General features: G+C 45.1%; 6 protein-coding genes across 6 annotated transcripts; 3 read left to right on the top strand and 3 right to left on the bottom strand.

Annotated features, from left to right (window-relative positions):
• Positions 1–1,167: 1,167 nt before the first annotated feature.
• Positions 1,168–2,555, top strand: PHALS_13250 (uncharacterized protein; the record flags this gene model as incomplete). The annotated part of the gene is made up of 2 exons (XM_024728971.1): positions 1,168–2,172; positions 2,235–2,555. 2 exons carry the CDS (start codon positions 1,168–1,170, stop codon positions 2,553–2,555), a joined length of 1,326 nt encoding a protein of 441 aa, XP_024579394.1.
• A 1,352-nt stretch (positions 2,556–3,907) lies between these two features.
• Positions 3,908–4,113, bottom strand: PHALS_13251 (uncharacterized protein; the record flags this gene model as incomplete). The annotated part of the gene is made up of 2 exons (XM_024728972.1): positions 3,908–4,004; positions 4,043–4,113. 2 exons carry the CDS (start codon positions 4,111–4,113, stop codon positions 3,908–3,910), a joined length of 168 nt encoding a protein of 55 aa, XP_024579395.1.
• A 5,143-nt stretch (positions 4,114–9,256) lies between these two features.
• On the top strand, positions 9,257–10,032 carry PHALS_13252 (uncharacterized protein; the record flags this gene model as incomplete). Its single annotated transcript, XM_024728973.1, has 4 exons — positions 9,257–9,465; positions 9,528–9,689; positions 9,750–9,812; positions 9,897–10,032. 4 exons carry the CDS (start codon positions 9,257–9,259, stop codon positions 10,030–10,032), a joined length of 570 nt encoding a protein of 189 aa, XP_024579396.1.
• A 28-nt stretch (positions 10,033–10,060) lies between these two features.
• Positions 10,061–13,012, bottom strand: PHALS_13253 (Zinc finger, BED-type predicted; the record flags this gene model as incomplete). Its single annotated transcript, XM_024728974.1, has 1 exon — positions 10,061–13,012. The coding sequence occupies one exon, from the start codon at positions 13,010–13,012 to the stop codon at positions 10,061–10,063; it is 2,952 nt and encodes a 983-aa protein (XP_024579397.1).
• Positions 13,013–13,205: 193 nt separating this feature from the next.
• On the top strand, positions 13,206–14,503 carry PHALS_13254 (mevalonate kinase; the record flags this gene model as incomplete). The annotated part of the gene is made up of 3 exons (XM_024728975.1): positions 13,206–13,337; positions 13,403–13,692; positions 13,756–14,503. 3 exons carry the CDS (start codon positions 13,206–13,208, stop codon positions 14,501–14,503), a joined length of 1,170 nt encoding a protein of 389 aa, XP_024579398.1.
• Positions 14,504–14,610: 107 nt separating this feature from the next.
• PHALS_13255 (dnaj homolog subfamily b member 2) lies at positions 14,611–15,871 on the bottom strand (the record flags this gene model as incomplete). The annotated part of the gene is made up of 5 exons (XM_024728976.1): positions 14,611–14,883; positions 14,954–15,222; positions 15,293–15,535; positions 15,605–15,732; positions 15,792–15,871. The coding sequence occupies 5 exons, from the start codon at positions 15,869–15,871 to the stop codon at positions 14,611–14,613; spliced, it is 993 nt and encodes a 330-aa protein (XP_024579399.1).
• Positions 15,872–20,028: the final 4,157 nt, after the last annotated feature.

Below are 20,028 nucleotides of genomic sequence, written 5' to 3' on the forward strand. Positions count from 1 at the left end.
AGGTTTGCGCTTTGAGGAAGCGTAAGTTAGGTCACCAACCTTTCGTTCTATATTCGGAATAAGTACGACTTAGCGGATCGCAATCCAGTAATTATTGCCTTAACCAAGGCTAATTAACTTTTCCGTTTAAATCAAAAACTGACTTTCTTTATTTTTGTCTGCGGCAAAAGCCGCCTAATTTAAATGTATAGATTTTCCTAAATATATTTCGTAAAATCTGAATACATGCCTAACTACTGGCTACCCAGCCACATACCGTATACATATTTGGGTGCAGTCACACCATACCCATCTCGTATGACACCCCCCCCTGTTACCAGGGTACGTGTAACCCGTTACACTTTCACTAAGCTCGAAATGAGTATCAGTCTAATGGACGTAGATATTTAATATATACCAGACGGTGAAGTCTGGTGAATGCTAAAGCTCATCTAGAAGCCGGAAGTTAGCAAAAGTGGAGCCAAACTCGAGAGTCTTTTTATGCTTTATTGTACTTCTCATTGTCTTCAGCTAGCTCAGTGAATATTACAAAATACTTTGTTATCCAATTTTTCGAATTCTTCGCAACATCTCATTCAGTCCAAGCATCTTTTGCAAAATATTTAAAAGCAATTATCGAGAACCAACGACTTTCATGACAACAGACAGATATTCTAGCACGATTCGTCCACGACAAAGGAAGCACGTACAGCTTCATATCGTAACCTTTTTCCCAGAACCAGCTTCAAACAAATCGAATATTCTTCTGGCTATCTAATTTTTGGTCTTTTTTCTTACTGGTCTTAAAATTTTAAGATTTTGAGAATTTTTCTAATAGCAATAACCAATACGAAATGCTAAGGAGCCCGAATACTCAAATCGAAAGAAAAACTCCCAGCAGATATGCGGAGTCGGGGGTCTGTACTTAGCATACGAAAGATTTGATGATACATAATAGTATGTCTCGTGTCGTTTTTGCCCAGGATACTATCCTTTCTTTAGCAGTATACGGAGATTTGTACATAACATTCGTATCTCTCCAAACATGTTTTGTCTGGTTTTAAACTACGTTCCATTTACACAAACAAAGTTACGTACGATTGTCTCACTAAGTGGACATTCAAATTTTCAGACAACAACTTTCATGTTTCTGCATTCTTTCAGTGGCCGCCAAGAGTTTAGATTGCTATGAATTCTAAACAAAGCAGTTCAAGGTTTCTTTACTTTCCACTGTTTGTGAGCGTTGCTATTATAGCATGCATCAAGCATGATTTCGCCGAGGCAAAGACTTATCACAATAAGGTTGTGACGACTCATCAAGTTTCGAGGGCGCTCACAACATCGCATGAAGAAAGAGTTGGGCCTTTTCGTACTGAGGCTCAACAAGGATGGTTAACACATCTCTATAGAAACATTTTGGAGATGTTTGCCCCAACATCGTTGGTTAAACTGGAAAATCCAACTTTGAGCTTGAAACACGCGAAATATCCAGAGGTGATCGCTGGCAATCTCTTTGAAGAATATCATGTGGACACTGTGTTGGGTAATTTCTTTGTAAGCGAGCCTTTCACGCATTGGTCTGGCGTCATTACTACAGCTTTTAAAGACAAACCCGAAGAGGGATACAGAATAGTGCTCAAAATATTGGAACAGCACGATTCGGAGAATCTGATCAAGTTCATTGCTGAAACGAAGACTTCCATGGGTTCCACAACAATGATAAAAGGGATCGAGAGAGCGATGATTAATGAATGTGTTCAAGACATGAATATCAATGACAAATTGGTGAATTTGTACGAGTACGAAATCATTCAGGAATTGTATCGCATTTCAAGAGAAACTTTCGTTGTACAACTTCAAACCAAACTAGATAAGACTCCGGCCCTTCGCAAACAAGTTGATCGCGCCGTCGCGGAGGCTGAAACGCTAGGAGGTTACACAAAGTCTATCGCCGAGGACGTGCAGTCCATATTTGCTGCTGAAACTTTGATTGGAGACACAGAACGGATTGATCCTGACAAACTAGTTCTTAGTGCAAGCCTTCCAGCTTGGCTAGCTGTCTTGAAAGAAAAAGGATTTGAGCCCATGGCGGTGCTCACTGCGAGGCTCAAAGATTCAAGCTACAAAGGGGTGCTCGCTCTTTGCAGGACGAATAAACTTTCATTTTTTGTCCGCTCAAAGCTCGAGAATTTCGTGTTTGAGAAGTTTTTTATCAAACAAATACTCAAATGGTCAAGTTTTTTGAACTGGATAAGGTGAGTGAAGACCTTTTTGAATCGGAAAATTTTCGTCAGTGGTGCATTTTTATGGTGATCAAAACTGGTGAACATTATCCAGAAGTACAAAACGCATTGAGTAGCATCTGTAAAGATCAATGCTACAATGACATTGGGATCGCATTTCAGCGAGTGGTGTTCACTTACCACAAAGCACTTGATTTGAATAACGAGATTTATGATTCTACACGCACTTTGAACCGTGCCTCAACAAACACGCCAGAAATATTTTCTGTCGGCGCGACGCCTGGTGAGAACCCTCTTCCGTCACCTGGTGACGAACATCATGTCATCCATTAGCAAAATTTTTCGCTGAATTGGATGGTAAGCCTCTCACTCGCCCACTTTCTAATCTGGAATCATGAATCTCATGTTTTGGCGAATCTTTTGTCGCTTTTAATGCTTACTCGACGATACTTTCACATCCAATGTATCCATTCAGGAAGCTTCGTTTTCTAGTGCTGAGTCTTACAATAGTACACGTCGATTGTCTACTTCTTCCACTACCTTTTACGTAGAAAAGTCATGAGTAAAAAATGAATCATTCAAAAACCACTTAAATTTAGGTTGCTTCCGGTACTATAGGATTGGACTTATCAGTCAGTACTTACCCATAGATAGCTAACACAATGATGCTGAACAGCACCTTTCTACAATTTCTGCTCGATCTTTTATGCATTTTAAAAACTGATTAGATGTCTCTTTCTGGTAAAGGATATTGCTTGAGCGTTTCTGACGCATACAAAGTATCCGCGAACAGGCTGTGAGTCCACACTTTTCGACATGTTTTCAAACTTTGACGAGAGAGAATGAAAACGCCTGTGTTTAGCAAACGGCACACGTTGTGATGCGTGCCACAACGAGGGATGTGAGAGTTGGATACATGACAATCGCAACAATGGACTTGAATGAATAGTACAACATCATCGTATTTGCTATTGGTAAGTACTAATTAGTCTGATACAAGGGTGAGTGACAGACAACAGCTATCTTTTGATAGTAAGAACAAGGTCGAAATGTGACAAGAGGTAATGAGGCTATGTATCTAGTATTACGAGCTATTAAGTATGTAGACCTTGTGGGTGTAGATCTGATGGATTAAATAAATTCATTATTGCTCTTACCTCCTCTCCTGCAGATTCAAGATTGCAGAATTCTAACAGATTACGAACTCGACGATGAGATTTTATGCTTCACTTTCACCGGTTCGTGCAGCTCAAGCTGTCAATTATTGCGGGTCTTTTGAGGACCGCTTCGATGGCAGCATGTTTTAATCATCATAACAAGTTAGTTACGCTTCTCACAAATGTGATTATAGATGTAAGAGATTGGAACAGAAATCGAAAGGACTTAGTCAAGTCGATGTTTATGGTCTGCCTTCGATGGCAGGATCAGGAAAAACGCCGAGGCGTTCGACGTAACGGAATTGCCGTGCGCTTCACACAGTGAAAGTTTTGACTCGAAGACTCCGCAAAACAAGCGCACCAAGAAGAGAAGAGAACAGAAGAGAACAGAGGAGAGGAGAGACGGAATCGTACGTTCTAATCACGAGAGAGCTGAGAGCCTCAAAGCATTCGTCTCTCTAGCTTGCTTTGCTACTTATAGGAGTGAATCTAATCAGATTAGTACTAAATAAACACGTTTGATCAATTTCAATCTGCTCCTAGCTGGAGCACGCGAACTAAGTTAGCTTCTGCAAAAACTTTAGGCCAAACCCTTTTTTGAAATGTGGGAAGAAGGCGTGTTGCACTAAGTAACACAAAATACCAAGTCACGAAAAAACTTACTCACATGGGAAAAAGAGATTCGATTTATCCCCTTGACAACTATATCCGCTGAATGAGCTTGTGTAAACCATTAGTTATGCCAACGAGATTAGGTAAATGGCGCCCAAAGATTGGACCAGATGCGATAATTGCTCGCTTAAAAGCTCTTGCCAGCTTGGAATCTGCGCTGATGATACATCACCAAGGGGAAGGCTAAACCAGGCGTTGATAGGAATACCGATGACATTCACTGTGAACCGCTGATCAAGCCTTGGAATGCCGGTACGAAAAATAAACATCATGTGCATGTGAAGATATCGTACCCAAATCCCCTCCGCAATGAATGTACACAATGCACACAGCAGGTACATAGACATACCATTATGTTATAGCTAAGTGTAACCCATTACATCAAGGCACCGGGGGTGGACATTTGTAATGCTAAGGGTAAAAGGGGGGATAGAGGCTGTAAAAAGCCCAGCAGTATCTTATTTCGCGGGAGTACAGAATATATGCGTCTTTACACCCCTTCACTCTGAGCAAAAAACGAATGGCCGGGCTTCCGCCCGAGGAAGATTGAAGAACACCTCACGAAAAATCTCTGGCTATATTGGCCTTGCAGGACGGCCTACTTGAAAAGAGCTGAATATTTTGAACCTCGTGAGTGTGTGGTCATGGAATCGCCCTAAGCATACGACCCTTCTGAATAGAGGTTTCGTTTACAGCCAAGGATCATTGATTGTTGATACCAATGCCTAAGGTCTTTACGAAGCCGTAAACATCCTGATAGTTCGTGCGAGTGCTTACGATGTACGGCTAGCACAAACAGTATGTAGTACGGAGAGATATCAAAAATGAGAAATACGCGTAAGATATTTGAGCGCCTTGTGACGAGGTCACTCGAAAGAGTGTCAAAGTAATGCTTAATCTTCAAGCAGAAATTGAGGACTTCGACAGCGTTGGTTGTAGTCTCATTCTGAAACTGGACTCGTGATACGACTTTAGCCCAGGAATGACGTGGCTGGAACGATACGGGTTATGGATCGCCTGAGAGTGGATAGCTTTAGATGCAACTAAGACCAACATTTTACTTGGTGGGCCATTGACCGATCACGAACTCATCATTGCCAGGAAGCAGAAGAACTTTTGGAGCGGGCACGAAACCGTGATGACCTCCTCGCAAAACATTGTTTTTTCAAAAATGGTAGCAATGATTTTGCTATGTGCATCTAACAGAACTTGGAAGGAAAATGAGGCAGGGAGCTGCGATCTCAGAAGTGACAGAATAATACAAATGCTATTGTGATTCTCAATTTGTTCAGATGGGAAAGGAGGCTCAATGTCGTGGTCCTTTGAACGCATATCCGGCGATGCAGCGGGGCTACCGCAGCTGTTTTGCTTCGAGGAAGCTAAGCTAAGTTCAGTCACCTTCGTTCTATGCTTAAAATCCATACGAGTGTAGCGGGTCGCAATCTGCTATCTGCAAGAGTAACCACAACCTTAATAAATAATTCTTCCGCTCATAATGTAAACTGTATTTCTTGGTTCTATTTGAGGCAAAGTCGCCTATGTCTAACTCTTTAAGTTTTCCTACTTAAATAGTTAAACCTAATAAAATACATACCTACTGGCAGTTCAGCCACGTACTGACATTTTATTAAGCTGCAGCCACACCATTATGTGATGACGCCGCCTTGTGTAGCCCACACACTTTTATGGTACACCATCTTGTGTCACCCAACCCTCATACCAAGGTATGTGTACTCCCACTACACTCTCCGCCATCAACATATTGAACAACCACTATTCATATTGAACTATCACCTCGTACGAAGCTGGCGTGACTAAGACTGCCTAAGACACCTCTAGACGGTATATGAAATAATCTTTTTCTCACTACTTGAATACGAAAGACCCCGCGAACATCCCCAGGACCTTCTTCACGCATTCTCTGCTTAATGAACCCTGTGTCTAGGACACGAAAGACACCGAGCCTCGCTGGCTCCGAAACCGCCCCCTTCTTAGTCTCCAACACGCGGTGTAATTGCGGGCCGCACATTCGCGGCTTCAACAGAAGCGCATCCCAAGCCCTCAGTCACCGATCACCGCGCACAGCGCCCGCCACGGGCGACGGATTACCTCGTCGAGGATCAGGAGAGAGTTAACAACGATTTGGATACCCCTTATCCAGGATGTGAAGCAGAGGTGGGTGATGTGCGTCAACGGCGCGACGTGAACCCTACTCGAACCTTGCGTACGCCGTTTCTGATTCTCGACATCTCTACTCCCGAGAGTAGTGGTATTATCATCGATCGCATCGACGAGGCACAGGCACAGCAATTGAAGGCTGCCAAAAGGGTGGCTCCCATGGGCTCGTATCCACGTTCGGTCCTAGAACCTCGTGTGGAATACGGCTTCTGCTCGGCGGATCCCGCTACTGAAGCAAAAGACGCGATCACTCGATCGTAAAGCGTCTACGTAAACGCCCCCCACCAAACCACTATACAAGCTGAGCTTGACCAGTCAAGCTCGCGCGCTCTTGTACCCGTAATGCGGGCTATTCCTAAAGTCCTCGCCCCTGGGCGTCTACGTGGTCGGACCCTCGACCACTACACAAGCTGAGCTTGGCGAACGAAAGCAATGCGCACTCGCTTCTTGGTTCCGAAAAAAATTCTGCTGGATACATACCGCGCTCGACTTTGCGCTCAAATAGGAGGCGCTCCTGTACCCGCGGTGCAGACGACTTCTGGCGTGCTCGCCCCTGGCGAAACCGCTGCAGATGAATTAAATTTTTTTAACGATGGGTGCTGCGCGTCACCGGAGCCTTCCTCGCTGTCCAAGTTTCAGCGGAGCCACAAGGAATCGGGCGTGCTCGTTGAGCGCCATCTTCGCTTCAAGTTTGTCAAACTCAAGGCGCGTCGCCGACTACCTACACATTGTCGCCATTCGACGTATGGACTAATCTATCACGCCCCCGCGAGCTCTGCGGGTGAGCTTGCGACCACAGCAGCTCATGGTCATCGCTTGAGCTCAGCTCATGGCCCTTCGGTATCCCTGGCTATTCCGAGATGACAGGGCATATGACGACGCGGAACGTTATAACTCCTCTGATCATAAGCGTCCACGCCGTCTGGGCAATCATGCCGAAGTAGTACTTCAAACTCCCACGAGTTCTCGGAGTTTGTGTATCTTCGCCACCTGGCAAGGTACTGGGTTTGACCCTGTCGACGACGTCGACCCACAAGGCGTTCCACGTGATAGTGAACACCATCATTCTCGTCGAGAAGTGTCGGCGGCGGGCGATTGTGACATGGTCGATTACCTTACGGTGACTCGAGATGCTCTTCGAGCTCTTAAGGAAAACCTCCGTCGCGATCGGGACTCTGCTGAGCATCATGCTGGTGTCGCATACCCCTATGCGGAAGACCTAAAAAGCTTTGGAGCGCTTTGTACACCGACTGCCTCACGTTGAGGACTATCGCCCCCTGCCAGAGCGGCTCCTAGCCGTCGGGGCCGACGAATGCATTTTGCGACGGTAGAGCGCCTGGCGCCGTTGAAAACAAAAATTGTTTTACTCCGCGCTCAAAATCAGTTGCTGGTCCAGCTCCTGGTCGGGCCGGAGTGTCTTGGGGCACCGCCCCGGCGCCAACGCTTCCGCGTTCACTTGCACCGGATACCGGTACGGCTTGAGCAAGCCGACGTTAAACACCAGGTAAATGCGCATCCGATCTGGAAGGTTAAGCGTATACCCAATGTCCCACTTAACAACGACCTTGTAAGGTCCGATTAACCATGGGCGGAGCTTCGTCTTAAAGACAGCAGAGACTGCATATGTAGGAAAGTTTTTTAGCATTCAACAAAACCAGGTCTCCGGCCTCAATGTTTTCAACATTTCTTCTGCTTCTTCCATCTGTATATTCTTTTGCATGTCTTGTCTTTCAGGACGCGAGGATTAATAAGCCCGTTCACGTAGAACGGCGTGTAACCGGTAGATGAATGCACTGCATTGTTCAGAGCGAGCTCTACGAGTGGCAGCATGGCGCTTATATCCGATTTTCCAAACTCCTATATCCCGAGAGCCTGTAGCAGCGCTACTCTTATACCACCACCCGCGTATGTGGTGCGGATTAAATCCGTCACTGACGACGTCACGGTCGTGACATGAGCAAGCTCATAATCCGGTCAGTGTGACAACGCATCAGCCAAAGCATTCCGCTTTTTTGGCTTATAGTTATCCTTGGAGTTATATTCTGCGATGAAGGGTAGCCACCTGGCCATCCTCTGTGAGAGGTGAGGCGACTGAGTCACAGTGCGTAGTGACGTTTGATCTGTGTAGATTACAAACGGCTTTGAGCCCAGCAGGTGCACCCTGAACTTGACAATTGGATACCTTATCGCGAGCAATTCCTAGTCCTATAATTGCCTTGGGTTATGTTGTGGATACTCTTGGAGTAAGCGGATTGCAATCCGTCACAATCGCACTGATTCCAAGTATAGAATGAAGTTAGCTTTATCGAACAGCAAGTCACTCAAACTTCCAAGAAGCGTGACCATCAAGTCATCCTCAATGACCGGAGCGCCCACCGCTTATAGCTGCTCCGCCAAAGTCTTCATCCTGTTAATGTGCGTGGGCACATCATCACCTTCATCCATCTTAGCCGTGCAAAACGAAGACGAAGAAAGACCCGCTGCAGCACTACTATTCTTCGGCTGTCTGACGCAGAAAATGAAAACGTGACAATCTGAATCTTTGTACATCGCAGCTGAGAGCAAAGATACATACACGGCTCAGATATTATGTAGCAAAGATTTTAAATTAGCTAGTTCTACAATACTACTTGATTGCCAATACATCTTTCCTCAGCATGGCTGACGTCTATTGCTTACTCTACTTAATTTGACACTGACAACACTACTTCATTTTTTGGATATTCATCATTACACAAAATTGTGGTGAAAGTGAAAGGTTTATGCACACCGTTGTACGAACTGTAACCTTCTTACCGTGTATTCCAGCGTTGTCCAGAATTAAATCAACACTTAGTACAAAGAGTAATATCATAAGAGTAATCGTAGACCGACTGTCTGTGACATACATACCGCTGGTAGCGCAACATTTACGCGAACAAGGACAACACTGCTTGACTCAATCAAAATTGGCTAAAAATCGGTTACACGATAAACTTAAATTTTGCGTCCGAATAGCAGAACCGACAACATTTACGACAGCTTTAAATGATGTCGAAGCATATCACTGTTCTCGGGGAAGATTTTAATCCACAGACCTCAAAACCATTTGTGAGCAGGGATGTCGAAGGGCCACGCTTGGTCAGGCCACCCTCAATCAGATCCTCTCCGACGCCACAAATTAACACCCACCGCAATCTTAAAACAGCATTCACTGCAAAGTCGACTCGCAATGACAACAGCTCTAGTTCTGAAAAGTAGAAGCATCATGTTGAGTGTGGCTTCAAAAGTAGTCTGACCTTGTATTTTTGACGCTTAGCCCGCACATTGATGTTCGCGAAAGTAAATTGACCACTGACCGGGAATGGAGATTCGGCGATAAAAAAGGCGATAGAGAAACTGTATCACAGTTTTCTGCTGAAGATCAGGCTGCAGCAATTTTGGACGAGATTGCTGAAAGAAAAAATGACGCAAACCAAAAGTGTGTGCCTAACTTGTATGGCAGATGTGCATTTCTAATTTGCCTGGTGATTTCGCTCAGAATCAAATCTCTTCGTCACAATGTTTTGAGTAATGATAAACGCATTGACAAGCTTCAGGCATCGTACGTGCTCCAGCCGGGCTATCTCGAAATCCTCTGATTCCTACGTGCAACAAAGCATTTATGCTGATTTTGATGTCAAAACAGATTTGAAGACTTAATTTGTCAAGCGAGGAGCTTGCAAGAGCTCTGCGACAGTGAAGTGGATATTAATGAGCTGGACAAACATTTTTTGACGATTCCCGACTGCAACATCAACTTGTACCTCAGCAAGCGGATTTAATCATTGTGCATGACCGTCGATATCAGAATTACACGTCCACGACAGCATCTTCTTGATCGTGAGGAACTCGGGATGGTAAAGCTTCAACAAAAATTTGATCGAGTGTTAAGTTTGTAGAGGTCAAATTAAGAGCGCCTGACGAGTATAGCTGTTTGCATGATTCGATCTCTCTTTTCCAATGTGCATTCCACTCTCTTGCTATCACCTCCCATTGATTCATACTCCAGATACGACTCTGTGAAAAAGTATCGTCGTCAGCTTCATTCGTTGGTGTTTGTTCAGCTGAATCCGAGCTTTGAAAAAGCGAAGATCTTGCTTCCTCTGACGTAAACTCTGTAAAGTGCGAATGTGGATCATCACCTTCTAAGTTTGCGGTTACATGATTTGATTTTCTGCCATGAATGCTCTCAAACAAATCCTTTGATAACCGCAATGTTGTTTGGGACAGTAATTTCATTTGCAGTAGAGGCAGCAAAGTATGCTGCGAACATCTTGCAAAAGATGTGGATGGGAGAAAGCACTTTCCGGGGATTACGTCACCTAAGAACGGCGTACTAGTCACGATGCTAAATAGCCGAGAGCAAAACATGTGTAAGATGGGATGCGAGTCGGAGACAAGCATATAAAAATACTTCGGGTTGTCATATTCGCGCAACATTTCGGAATCGAACGGGTGCTTGCGTTCTTTAAATGCCAAAAGGTCTTCCATAAAATGGCCAACAGCTTCATCACTTAAAGCACGCAGGCGCGATAGATTCTGTGTTGGTGACATCGCACAAAACCAGTCCCGGAAGTACTGCTTTGCTGATCTTCCAATTGAGAGCCACTGAAGTGATGATTGATGGCGGGCTAGATATCGGGATTGCAGACGAAAATCGAATGTGTATCCTAAAAACATCAGTGATTGGTCATAGAGCCTCCACATATCATCGAGTGTCCGAAGTAAACAGCGAACTTGTTCGACAGATCGTCCTCCACTTGAACGGCTTTCCCAGTCAGATAATATAAGTTTATACTGTTGATGCATTCTACCAAATTGATAAAGGACATCCGACAAATAAAATGGAGTTGTGGGGGTGCTACTCATTATTTTGTAAGTCTCCTTGATTGGTGTGATGAGCTCACTTAATGCCCCAATGCTTTCCCAAAACTCTTCGTTCTGGATAGATTGTAACACAGCACCTGAAAGTCTACACTCCGCCAGCTCATCTATAGAGTTTCCGGCGCTATCCTTGCGTAAATTTTTTGCCACTGTTTTGCGTAAGGATCCATGGGCCGAATTTCTCAGGTCCAAAGACGCCTGAACCACCTTTGATGATATCATTTTAATCATATCTCCATACTGTCGGACAGAATTTATAGACTCAATAAAAGAATACCAGTTGTGAGATGTAGGTCCATGCAAAACTGCATCCAGATCGCCACACTCACGTCGAAGCACGTTTAGCACGCGATTACTCGAGAACATTTGAACAATGTCAACTACTTTTCCAAAAGTTTGCATAGAGCTGTCGGAACCTGTGAGGACGACACCCAACAACATCTGTAATGTGTGGGAGAAGCATGGTATAACTGGAATCGCTAAAGTTTGATTGTACGAAGTGACAGCAAGTCGAGAAGCCTCGTATGTTAGACTCGTATCGGTCACAATGTTGATCACCCATATACCGCTTTTCCGCAAATCCACCAAATTGCACTTTATTTTATCAGCTACGGTGCCAGGCGCAATGTCGCCAATTCCCATTTCAATGAGTTCCCAAGTCGTCGCTTCGCCGAGGGCGTTGACAAGAGAGAGCAGAACAAAACTCGACTTTGGGAACGACGCCGCAAACCAGCTCACAGCAAGTGTGACCCCAACTTTTTCTCCTCTCATCTTGATAATCTGTTCTTCACGTGATACATTTACCATTGCTGACAGCACTTCTGCGCTTGGCAATTGCAGTCTCGAATAGTTTTCTCCAAAAATTGAAGCAGACTGTTCTGTCCAGACCCAATCCCACGGTAGGCCGGTCAGAAGCGTTGACGAGGCCACCAGCTGATTGAAGTTGCCGGTGCTATAAACTTCTTGACTTAAATGATGATCGTTCGCATCATCTGCTTGACAGGCAAAATATTCATCAGGGTTTTTCGTAACATTGCCGAGTCGAGACTTAGCAAATATCTCCTCGTTACCTAATGAAGAATGATCGTCATTAAAGCTCAGCGAATTTGATGAAGATGTGACAGTCGTTAATTCTCCGTTCATACTGGAGGACGTTAATGGTGGCTGGAAAGGCATGGAGTCCTCAGATGCACTTGTATCCTGTATAACACTGACCTTAGCAGCGGTTGCCATTGAATCTCGCATAGACCCTTCTGGATTTGCAATATATCGCGCCTTTTTCGACGCTGGGAGGGATCCCTGGAGCGACATATTGGCGCCTCGATTCTGTGTCTGATGTCTCTTGTTAAAATTTGCGGCATCCTTCTGTGCACATAACAACTTCAACTGTGTGACCACCTCAGCAGGGCAGTACATGCATTCTTGCAGGTGTCGGATCATGTTGCCTGATACTCCACGCACTACAACGGACTTAACTCCGTTCTCATGGCAAAACTTACAATACGCGTTGTAGTGAAAGCGATTACGCTTTTCTCCTCTCGTAAAATATTGCCACGCTGGGTGACTGGGTCGACCCATCTTTTTCTCCTCCCCGATTGAGCTCTTATCTATAGAATCATGATCAAAGAGGTCGTGGGATGCGTTGGTCGTAGACGACACTGCAAGTTCCATATCGCTGTTTACCATAGGAGGAAGTGGTGCCCCACCCGTGTAACTTGAGAGCTCAAACAGCGCTTCACCTGTCGAGGCATCGATCGCATCCTCATGTCCGGTAGGCGACGACACTACAGTCTCCATTCTGGCAGCGCTAGTATCGTCAATGACTTCCGATGCAAGCAATGTATCACTTTGTGCTCGGTTAAGTCTCTCCGTCGCCATCCACGTGTGACTTGACGCAGCTTCGTCGTCTACATGGCATAAAAGTAAGGTTAGCTTGACTGCGGAGGAAAGTGAATGTCACTTCAACAAGCACTTGACCTATCGCGTAAATACCGCCACGAATTGCGCACTCGTAAAAACTAACCAATATCAAAGTGGTACACTGTACCGACATTGTAAGCTGTCAATTGGAATGGCCTTAGACTGTCAAGTTGTGAGCGTGTCGGCGCCTGGGAAGCTGCTGCTACTTGGCGAGCACGCCGTAGTTTACGGATGTCCTGTAGTAGCAGCGGCCTTATCGGAATTACGAGTTCAAGTAACAATCGTACGTAACAAAATACAGAACTGTGTGTAAGCTGACCGATTGACTTGAGTTGCTGTTGGCCGCAGACGTGCTTTCATGTGCCTGCAGGTAAAGAACCATGGATTAGCTTTTCGTGCCCAGACATCAAATCCAAGCGTGATAATAAGCCATTGCTTCGCATGTATGCAACTTCCAAGCTACAGAAATTAGTGGACGGGCTGGAGGATGAGTCTCACTACATACCGACTCCGTCGCATGAGGTGTTGACTCGCATTGACCATGCTATGGACGGTGAGTTTTCTGATGACGCTAATGCATTACGAGCTCCAATTTTTCTGTGCTGTGCTATGCTCCGTGTGTCCGGGTATCTCAGTGGGTAAGTCTGTCGATTTGGTAGCTGCTTCAGTCTTTGTTAATTTACTCTTGTATTCTGGCACAGTTTAAAAGGAGGGCTACGTGTGGAGGTAAAAGCATGTGGTTTGCCCATCAGTGCGGGTCTAGGTTCTTCAGCCGCAATGTCTGTAGCTCTTTCTGGAGCATTTGCAGAGCTATCGAGCAATCCCCGAAAGCATGAGCTAGAGTTTGTCAACGGTTACGCATTTGCTGCCGAGGTTATTCTGCATGGTACACCCTCAGGCGCAGACAATACGGTGGCCTGTTATGGTGGTACATTGCTCTATCAAACGCTACCAGACATGTCATTTGAGCGCATTCAGTGCCCATTAGACCAGTTTCGTTTCCTTTTGGTAAACACGTGCGTTCCGCGTTCCACAAGAGAACAAGTTGCTATCGTGCGAAAGCGCTATGATTCGGATCGCGAAGCAGTACAAAAGCAGTTTGACACTATTAAGCAACTTGTGGAAAAATTTGTGGCGCTCAGTGAGCAAAAGGTGTTAACTGAAGAAGTATTGGGTCAGAAAATCGAACACAATCATCAAATTCTCGTTAATCTTGGCTTGAGCCACCCACAAATTGACGAAGTGGTGCGTATCTGCAAGCAATTTAACGGAGCTACAAAATTAACTGGTGCAGGTGGAGGCGGCTGTACAATTTCTCTACTACCACGTAGTTTAAGCAACGAAGACGTATTAAAGCTGAAAGCCCAGCTCGAGTCCAAAGGGTTTGAATGCTTCACTAGCTCTATTGGTGGTCCGGGTATGATGCGTGATACCTCAGTCTCGAGTTAGAATTAAATCACAACGGATCGTATGGTACTTGTAGATCAATGTTTACAATGCATTTTATGAACTCGTCTCTAGATACACACGATTCACGTTTGTGTGTTTTTCATCATCTAAGCGGTCTGAGCTGCCGAGGTGTTTTTTTCCTCCCCTGAAACAGTTTTACTTGGAAACATATATGATTCCGGCGAACTCTTCGTTGATGCCGTAGAGTCCTGGGTACTAGTTGCACTGTCGGCGCGGCGTTTCTTCTCCATCTTATTTGCTGCTTTTACCTCGCGCACTCCGCTTGCCACGTTCGTAGCAGCGCCAGCAAAACCACCGACTACATAACCACTAGCTGCGACACCACTTGCAAGCAACACGCCGCCTCCTGTCACAATTGCCTACAAATTGCCAAAAACCAATGACTTTCATTACATCAGAAGGTTCTTGAAGGATGCACAAGAAACATACCGCAACAGGAGCAGCAACAGCACCAATGGTTGCTTTCTTCAATCCTCCCATGAATGTAGGAGTGGGCTTTTGGTTAATAGAAACGATCGCTGTTTTATGGTCTCCGTGTTCTCCAGCACCAGAGCTTCCGTCTCCTCCCGTCACGACAGGAACTTCTTTTTCACTGTCGCTTGCATTTTTGTTATCCTTGTGCTTACGTGCTGCATTAACACCAGCCTCACCCATTTCTTTAAGACCAGCAGCTACGTTCACGACCATTGCGCCAGCACCTAGAACAATTTACGCTAAAGCATCAATTTACGACTCTCATACTTGGTGACATCCTAGTAATAGACTCACCAGCAACCACAGAAGCGGCACTTAAGACAACACCACCCACAATCGACTTGCCGCCGTACAAAATACCCTTAGCTGGTGCATAGACTGCACCACCTGCTGCTCGTCGAATACCCTTAGTGCGATTAGGAGCATCCGGGTCCATCGCCTCGCCAAAGCGAAAAAACTCTTCAAAAATTTCCATGGCACGTTCTTTCGTCATGGGTTGTGCGCCATCCTCTAGTCCCTCCTTGCCATAAATATCGTCTAAAATCAAAGAAATATAATCAGTGCAAAAGAACACTCAGTGAGAAAGCGATAGTTGCGCAAGCGTACAGATTCTGCGCGTGTCATTATCCGAAAGCACGTTATACGCCTCGCCCACGATCTTGAAATTGGCCTCAGCCGTGAGCTTATCTGCAAAATTCTTGTCTGGATGATATTTGATGGCTAATTTGCGATAGCTAAGAAAACAGAGACATTAAATCAGTATAAACTTAATTCTACTGGTCTAGCAACGTACGCCGTCTTAATCTCTTGTGCTGTAGCTGTGCGTGATACACCGAGATTTTCATAGTAGTCGTTGGACGCGAGGTTGGCCATGGGTGCAGCGTGGCCTTGTGACTGATAGGTACAAGTAACAGAAAGTTGTTTATTGAGAACGACGGAAGAGAAGACACCTGATTTCAAGCATTCTACTCTTAGTTTTAATAAGTACCTTAAAAGTTAGCTCTTTGGTTATAATAGAGAGAGACATTTGATCTTCAAATATTTCAGCTTACTGGTGTCATCAATCTATACTCCTCAGCACCTGTTTTTACAGGGTGGATAATCAATATTGCGCAGAAACTAGACTGGGCTCATAACAACCATGCGTACCCAATTTTGAAGATAGTCATAACCTCAATCTTGATTGTCTAGAAATAAGGCGAACACTAAAAGGTTGCTCTTATACCATATTGATCGATATCATGAGTGATAGTCAGAAGCTTGCCCGATTGATGTTGGAGAAATCACATGATCAATCAAGGGTTTCACCGCCAGTTCAAATATGACCAGGATTAGCTTGTAAGCAAAAGAAATGAACCAGGGTCATTGAAATAGAAAACCAAAAATTAGCCAGTGAACCTGACTTGCGAAATTTGCCAACGACAGCGTAAAGCCTGAGGAATTGAATGGACTTGGGATACCTCAATTACTCCATTCACAAGTGAATAATACCCGTGTATCTTTACTGCTCTGAGCGGTAGGCTCGTCAGACGGTTGAAACAACACATCATGACAAGGATTGTTATTTCTTAATAAGCAGGACCCAGCCCATCTATTCTCCATTTGCAGTTGCTTTTTGACTCCAGCAGCCCGGGCATGAAGACTGCAACACCCAGCCGCTTCCTCACTTTGCCGGTCCTGGCATAGGGAACAGGGAACACCAACTCTACATTACTCCGCCTATAACCGGGTTACATGTACCCTGGTATGAAGGTCACACAAGATGGTGTAACCATACAAGGGTGTGTGTTACGCAAGACGGTGTAATCATACAATGGCGTGGCTACACCCTAACCAGATGTCAGCACGTGGCTGGACTGTCAGTAGGTACGCATTTTGATAAGGTTTTACTATTTAATTAGGAAAACCAATAGATTGATATATAGGCGACCAGAAGAGCTTCTTTGCCTTGGGTTAAGGTTGTGGTAAGGTTACTCTTGGAGTAAGCGACTTGCGATCCGCCACACTTGCACTGGTCCTGGTATTGAACGAAGGTCACCGAGCTTACTTAGCTTTCTCTACAGTGACGGTGTCACCCGATCGCGCTTTCGGCGCCTCAGCACACAGCTGACTTCCTTCCATTGCGAAGCGTCGAGTATAATTGCCCGACGCCCTAGAATCGATCAGGATCTTCCGTGGCTTCTCAAAGCTCTTTACGGTCGCTTTTACGACCAGCAAGCCCGACTTGCATACATTTTCCGTGTTCAAGAGCACGGAGCCTTTCGGGGCTGGGCCCTGCTGACTGTTACCTCCTCGAAATTCAACAGAACTCAGTTCTCCCCCAGTAGACCGCCCCGTGACCTCTGGGTGCTGTCATTAGCCCGCAACAAACCAGACGGCCGGTAAGAAGCCGGACGTCGGTACAATGAACCTTGACGCGCCTTAGGAACCAGGATGTGAAGACGTACCTGATAATTGGATGACTTTGTAGTATTGTCTGGCTCTAAGCAATAGCGTCGCGCACTCGGCGCGTGCCGCTCAACCCTCTTGATTTGGTTAAGAAATCTCTATGGGCGGACATCAGCAAGTCGAAGTATATGGCAGCCCATTTCCATAATTAAGCTACTTCGTGGTGTGATTTAAGGCAAGAAGGTTCGCCAAACGATTGATAGAAATCGATGGGATATCTATAGCGGACTGCTGCTTTGTTAAACGTATACTAAAAAAGACGGCGCATTAAATTTTGTACCAGTAACGCGGTCTCTCCGCGCGAATCCTCTGCAGGTCTCCTTTGCCGCGTGAAACCTGCCGTCGAATTATCTGTTTGGGTATGGTGCGTGTTAAGTTCAGTCTGACGCCAAGAATATCCAACAAAGCTTTTCAAACCTTTGGTGCAAAGCGCATATCTGGACCCACAATGATGGCCACCGGCATGTCATGTCGGTAATTGGTGTCGTCCCGAAATAATCTGGGTGTAACTTCACCGTTGACGGTATCGCTGAAAATAACAAGAGTAGCCTTCTTGCTCAGACAATCCGAAAGACCACAATATCGGTAGTACAGGTAGCATATTGAGAGTAAACAACTCCACTGGATCCGGCATAGTGACCAAGGGTGCTGGGTGAGAATTATATACGCTTTAGTCGTTTAGCACGTGCACATAATGTTCTTACCCATAGAATTTTTTTTGCACTAGTATTTATCACATATTAAGCCGGGAATTTTCTCGCTATCGAGATGGCCATACCATGAGCCTCATACAGTACTCTGCACTTGAAGTTATCGCCACGGATGAAACCAACCGCTAAGTGTCGACTGGGCTTGCGTTGTAATACAATAAGTTCTGGAGCAAACGTTGGCGGTGCAAACGTGAAACCGAACGCTTCGGTGAATCGACATCCATATATTACCCACGAAGATTTCAACAGTGCAATACATGTTGAGGTAAACCCGTCAATTCGACCATTCAAAGTCTGGGCGATGTGAAAACGAGTTCTTACCTCGAAATTATATGCAATAATGATAATACTAAATTTGCTCTTCTTAGTGACATATATAGTGACAACCTCGTTACGAGCAGCGACGCATGATCTACATAGATCAAAATTGGCTTAGATCCAAGGTGTATCCAAAAATGGCGAGGACGCCAGTAGCACCCTGTCATGAACATGAACAGGATGATTCTTTGCGATTCAAATTATGTAATTACATCTGCTTGGAATTAAACACAGCTAAGGGCAACGGTTGGGGCGTCATAGATGGTACGAAATGGCAGAATTTTTTTGATATAGAAGTTCCAGAATCGGGTTTCACATAAAACTTTCTTTTGCGGCCAAGAAGACCGTCATTTTCCGCTGCTTCTTGGCACCATTTGACTGTCTGATTAACGAGATTGGCGAAGGACAATGTGAAGCCGGCCTCATTTGCACAATAGTTTGGGTCTATACTTCGTAATGAGGCGTACTAGAAAACTATTTTGCTGACGCTAAAGTCGCTTCAATATATATATTGGCAAATTGCTTATTGATGTGCATACACTCGAGCACTGCTTACCGATGTCAAATCTAGGAATTATAGTTAACGTTACTGCTTCGCACGACTAAAGACAAACTTGTCGTTAAAGGTGCCTTGTACTTAAGCAAGCCGCGACCTTTACAGCTGCGTCATCTGGCGATTGAACGTCGCTGGTGCGTTAGACAGCCCTTGCGGTATATAAAAATATTCCGTTCGGAGTGCTCATCGCGGTAAGAATATTATTGCTGTCACTCATCAGCGGTTGACAATATACATCAGGTCAATAGCACTGAGCAGATGTAACTGATCATGCTGATCTGCAGCACATTTCTTTATGAACTGGTGCACAAGACCGACTGCACTTAGCTTGGCACAAGCATGCAAGAATTGCTGGCCCTTCACCTTTCTCATACTAAAATTCGTCTCCAAGTACTCACTCTCGCCAATCGTGCCTAATCTTTCGCAAGAAAAAAGAGCATTCATGATGTCCAACTCGTTCTAAAGTAAAAGCTTTGACGTGTGCAATGCATTTAATGGCACCATGCGACGTGGGTTGTTGATCACCACGTCGTGTTCACATTCCAGAACAGGCTATAATTGATTTGCTGGACTCTTGAGGAAAGCCGCTTCAACCCTCGCACCCTGTACTCTGCTAGCTCTCTTCCTTAGATACCCATCCATGCCAGACGATGAGCTCAGTTCCGCTGCTAGTACGAACCGTACCGATTCGGTGGGATCAACCCCTTGCAACACTTAGCAGACATTTGCCATAAGTTCAAATGAGAGTGATTTGAGGTATGAGGGGACACTTGTTTCCCATAAGTCTATCTTCATTTATCCTTTCATAATAATATGAGCCATCTTGTCACGAATTGAGGATACAACCAGTCTATTCCTCAGCAATCTGACTTGCCGTTAGCCGTTGTTCTGGAACAAGATCCGTGCTTAACAGCAAGATATTGTCAATCTTGCTCGATGTGCTTGAGACCAGATTGGACATTGCCGCCAAAAAAATCAACACGGTTTAGTAACTGAAC

The sequence above is a fragment of the Plasmopara halstedii genome (assembly GCF_900000015.1).
Source record: "Plasmopara halstedii genome assembly, contig: Scaffold_658, whole genome shotgun sequence".
NCBI classification, from domain to species: domain Eukaryota; phylum Oomycota; class Peronosporomycetes; order Peronosporales; family Peronosporaceae; genus Plasmopara; species Plasmopara halstedii.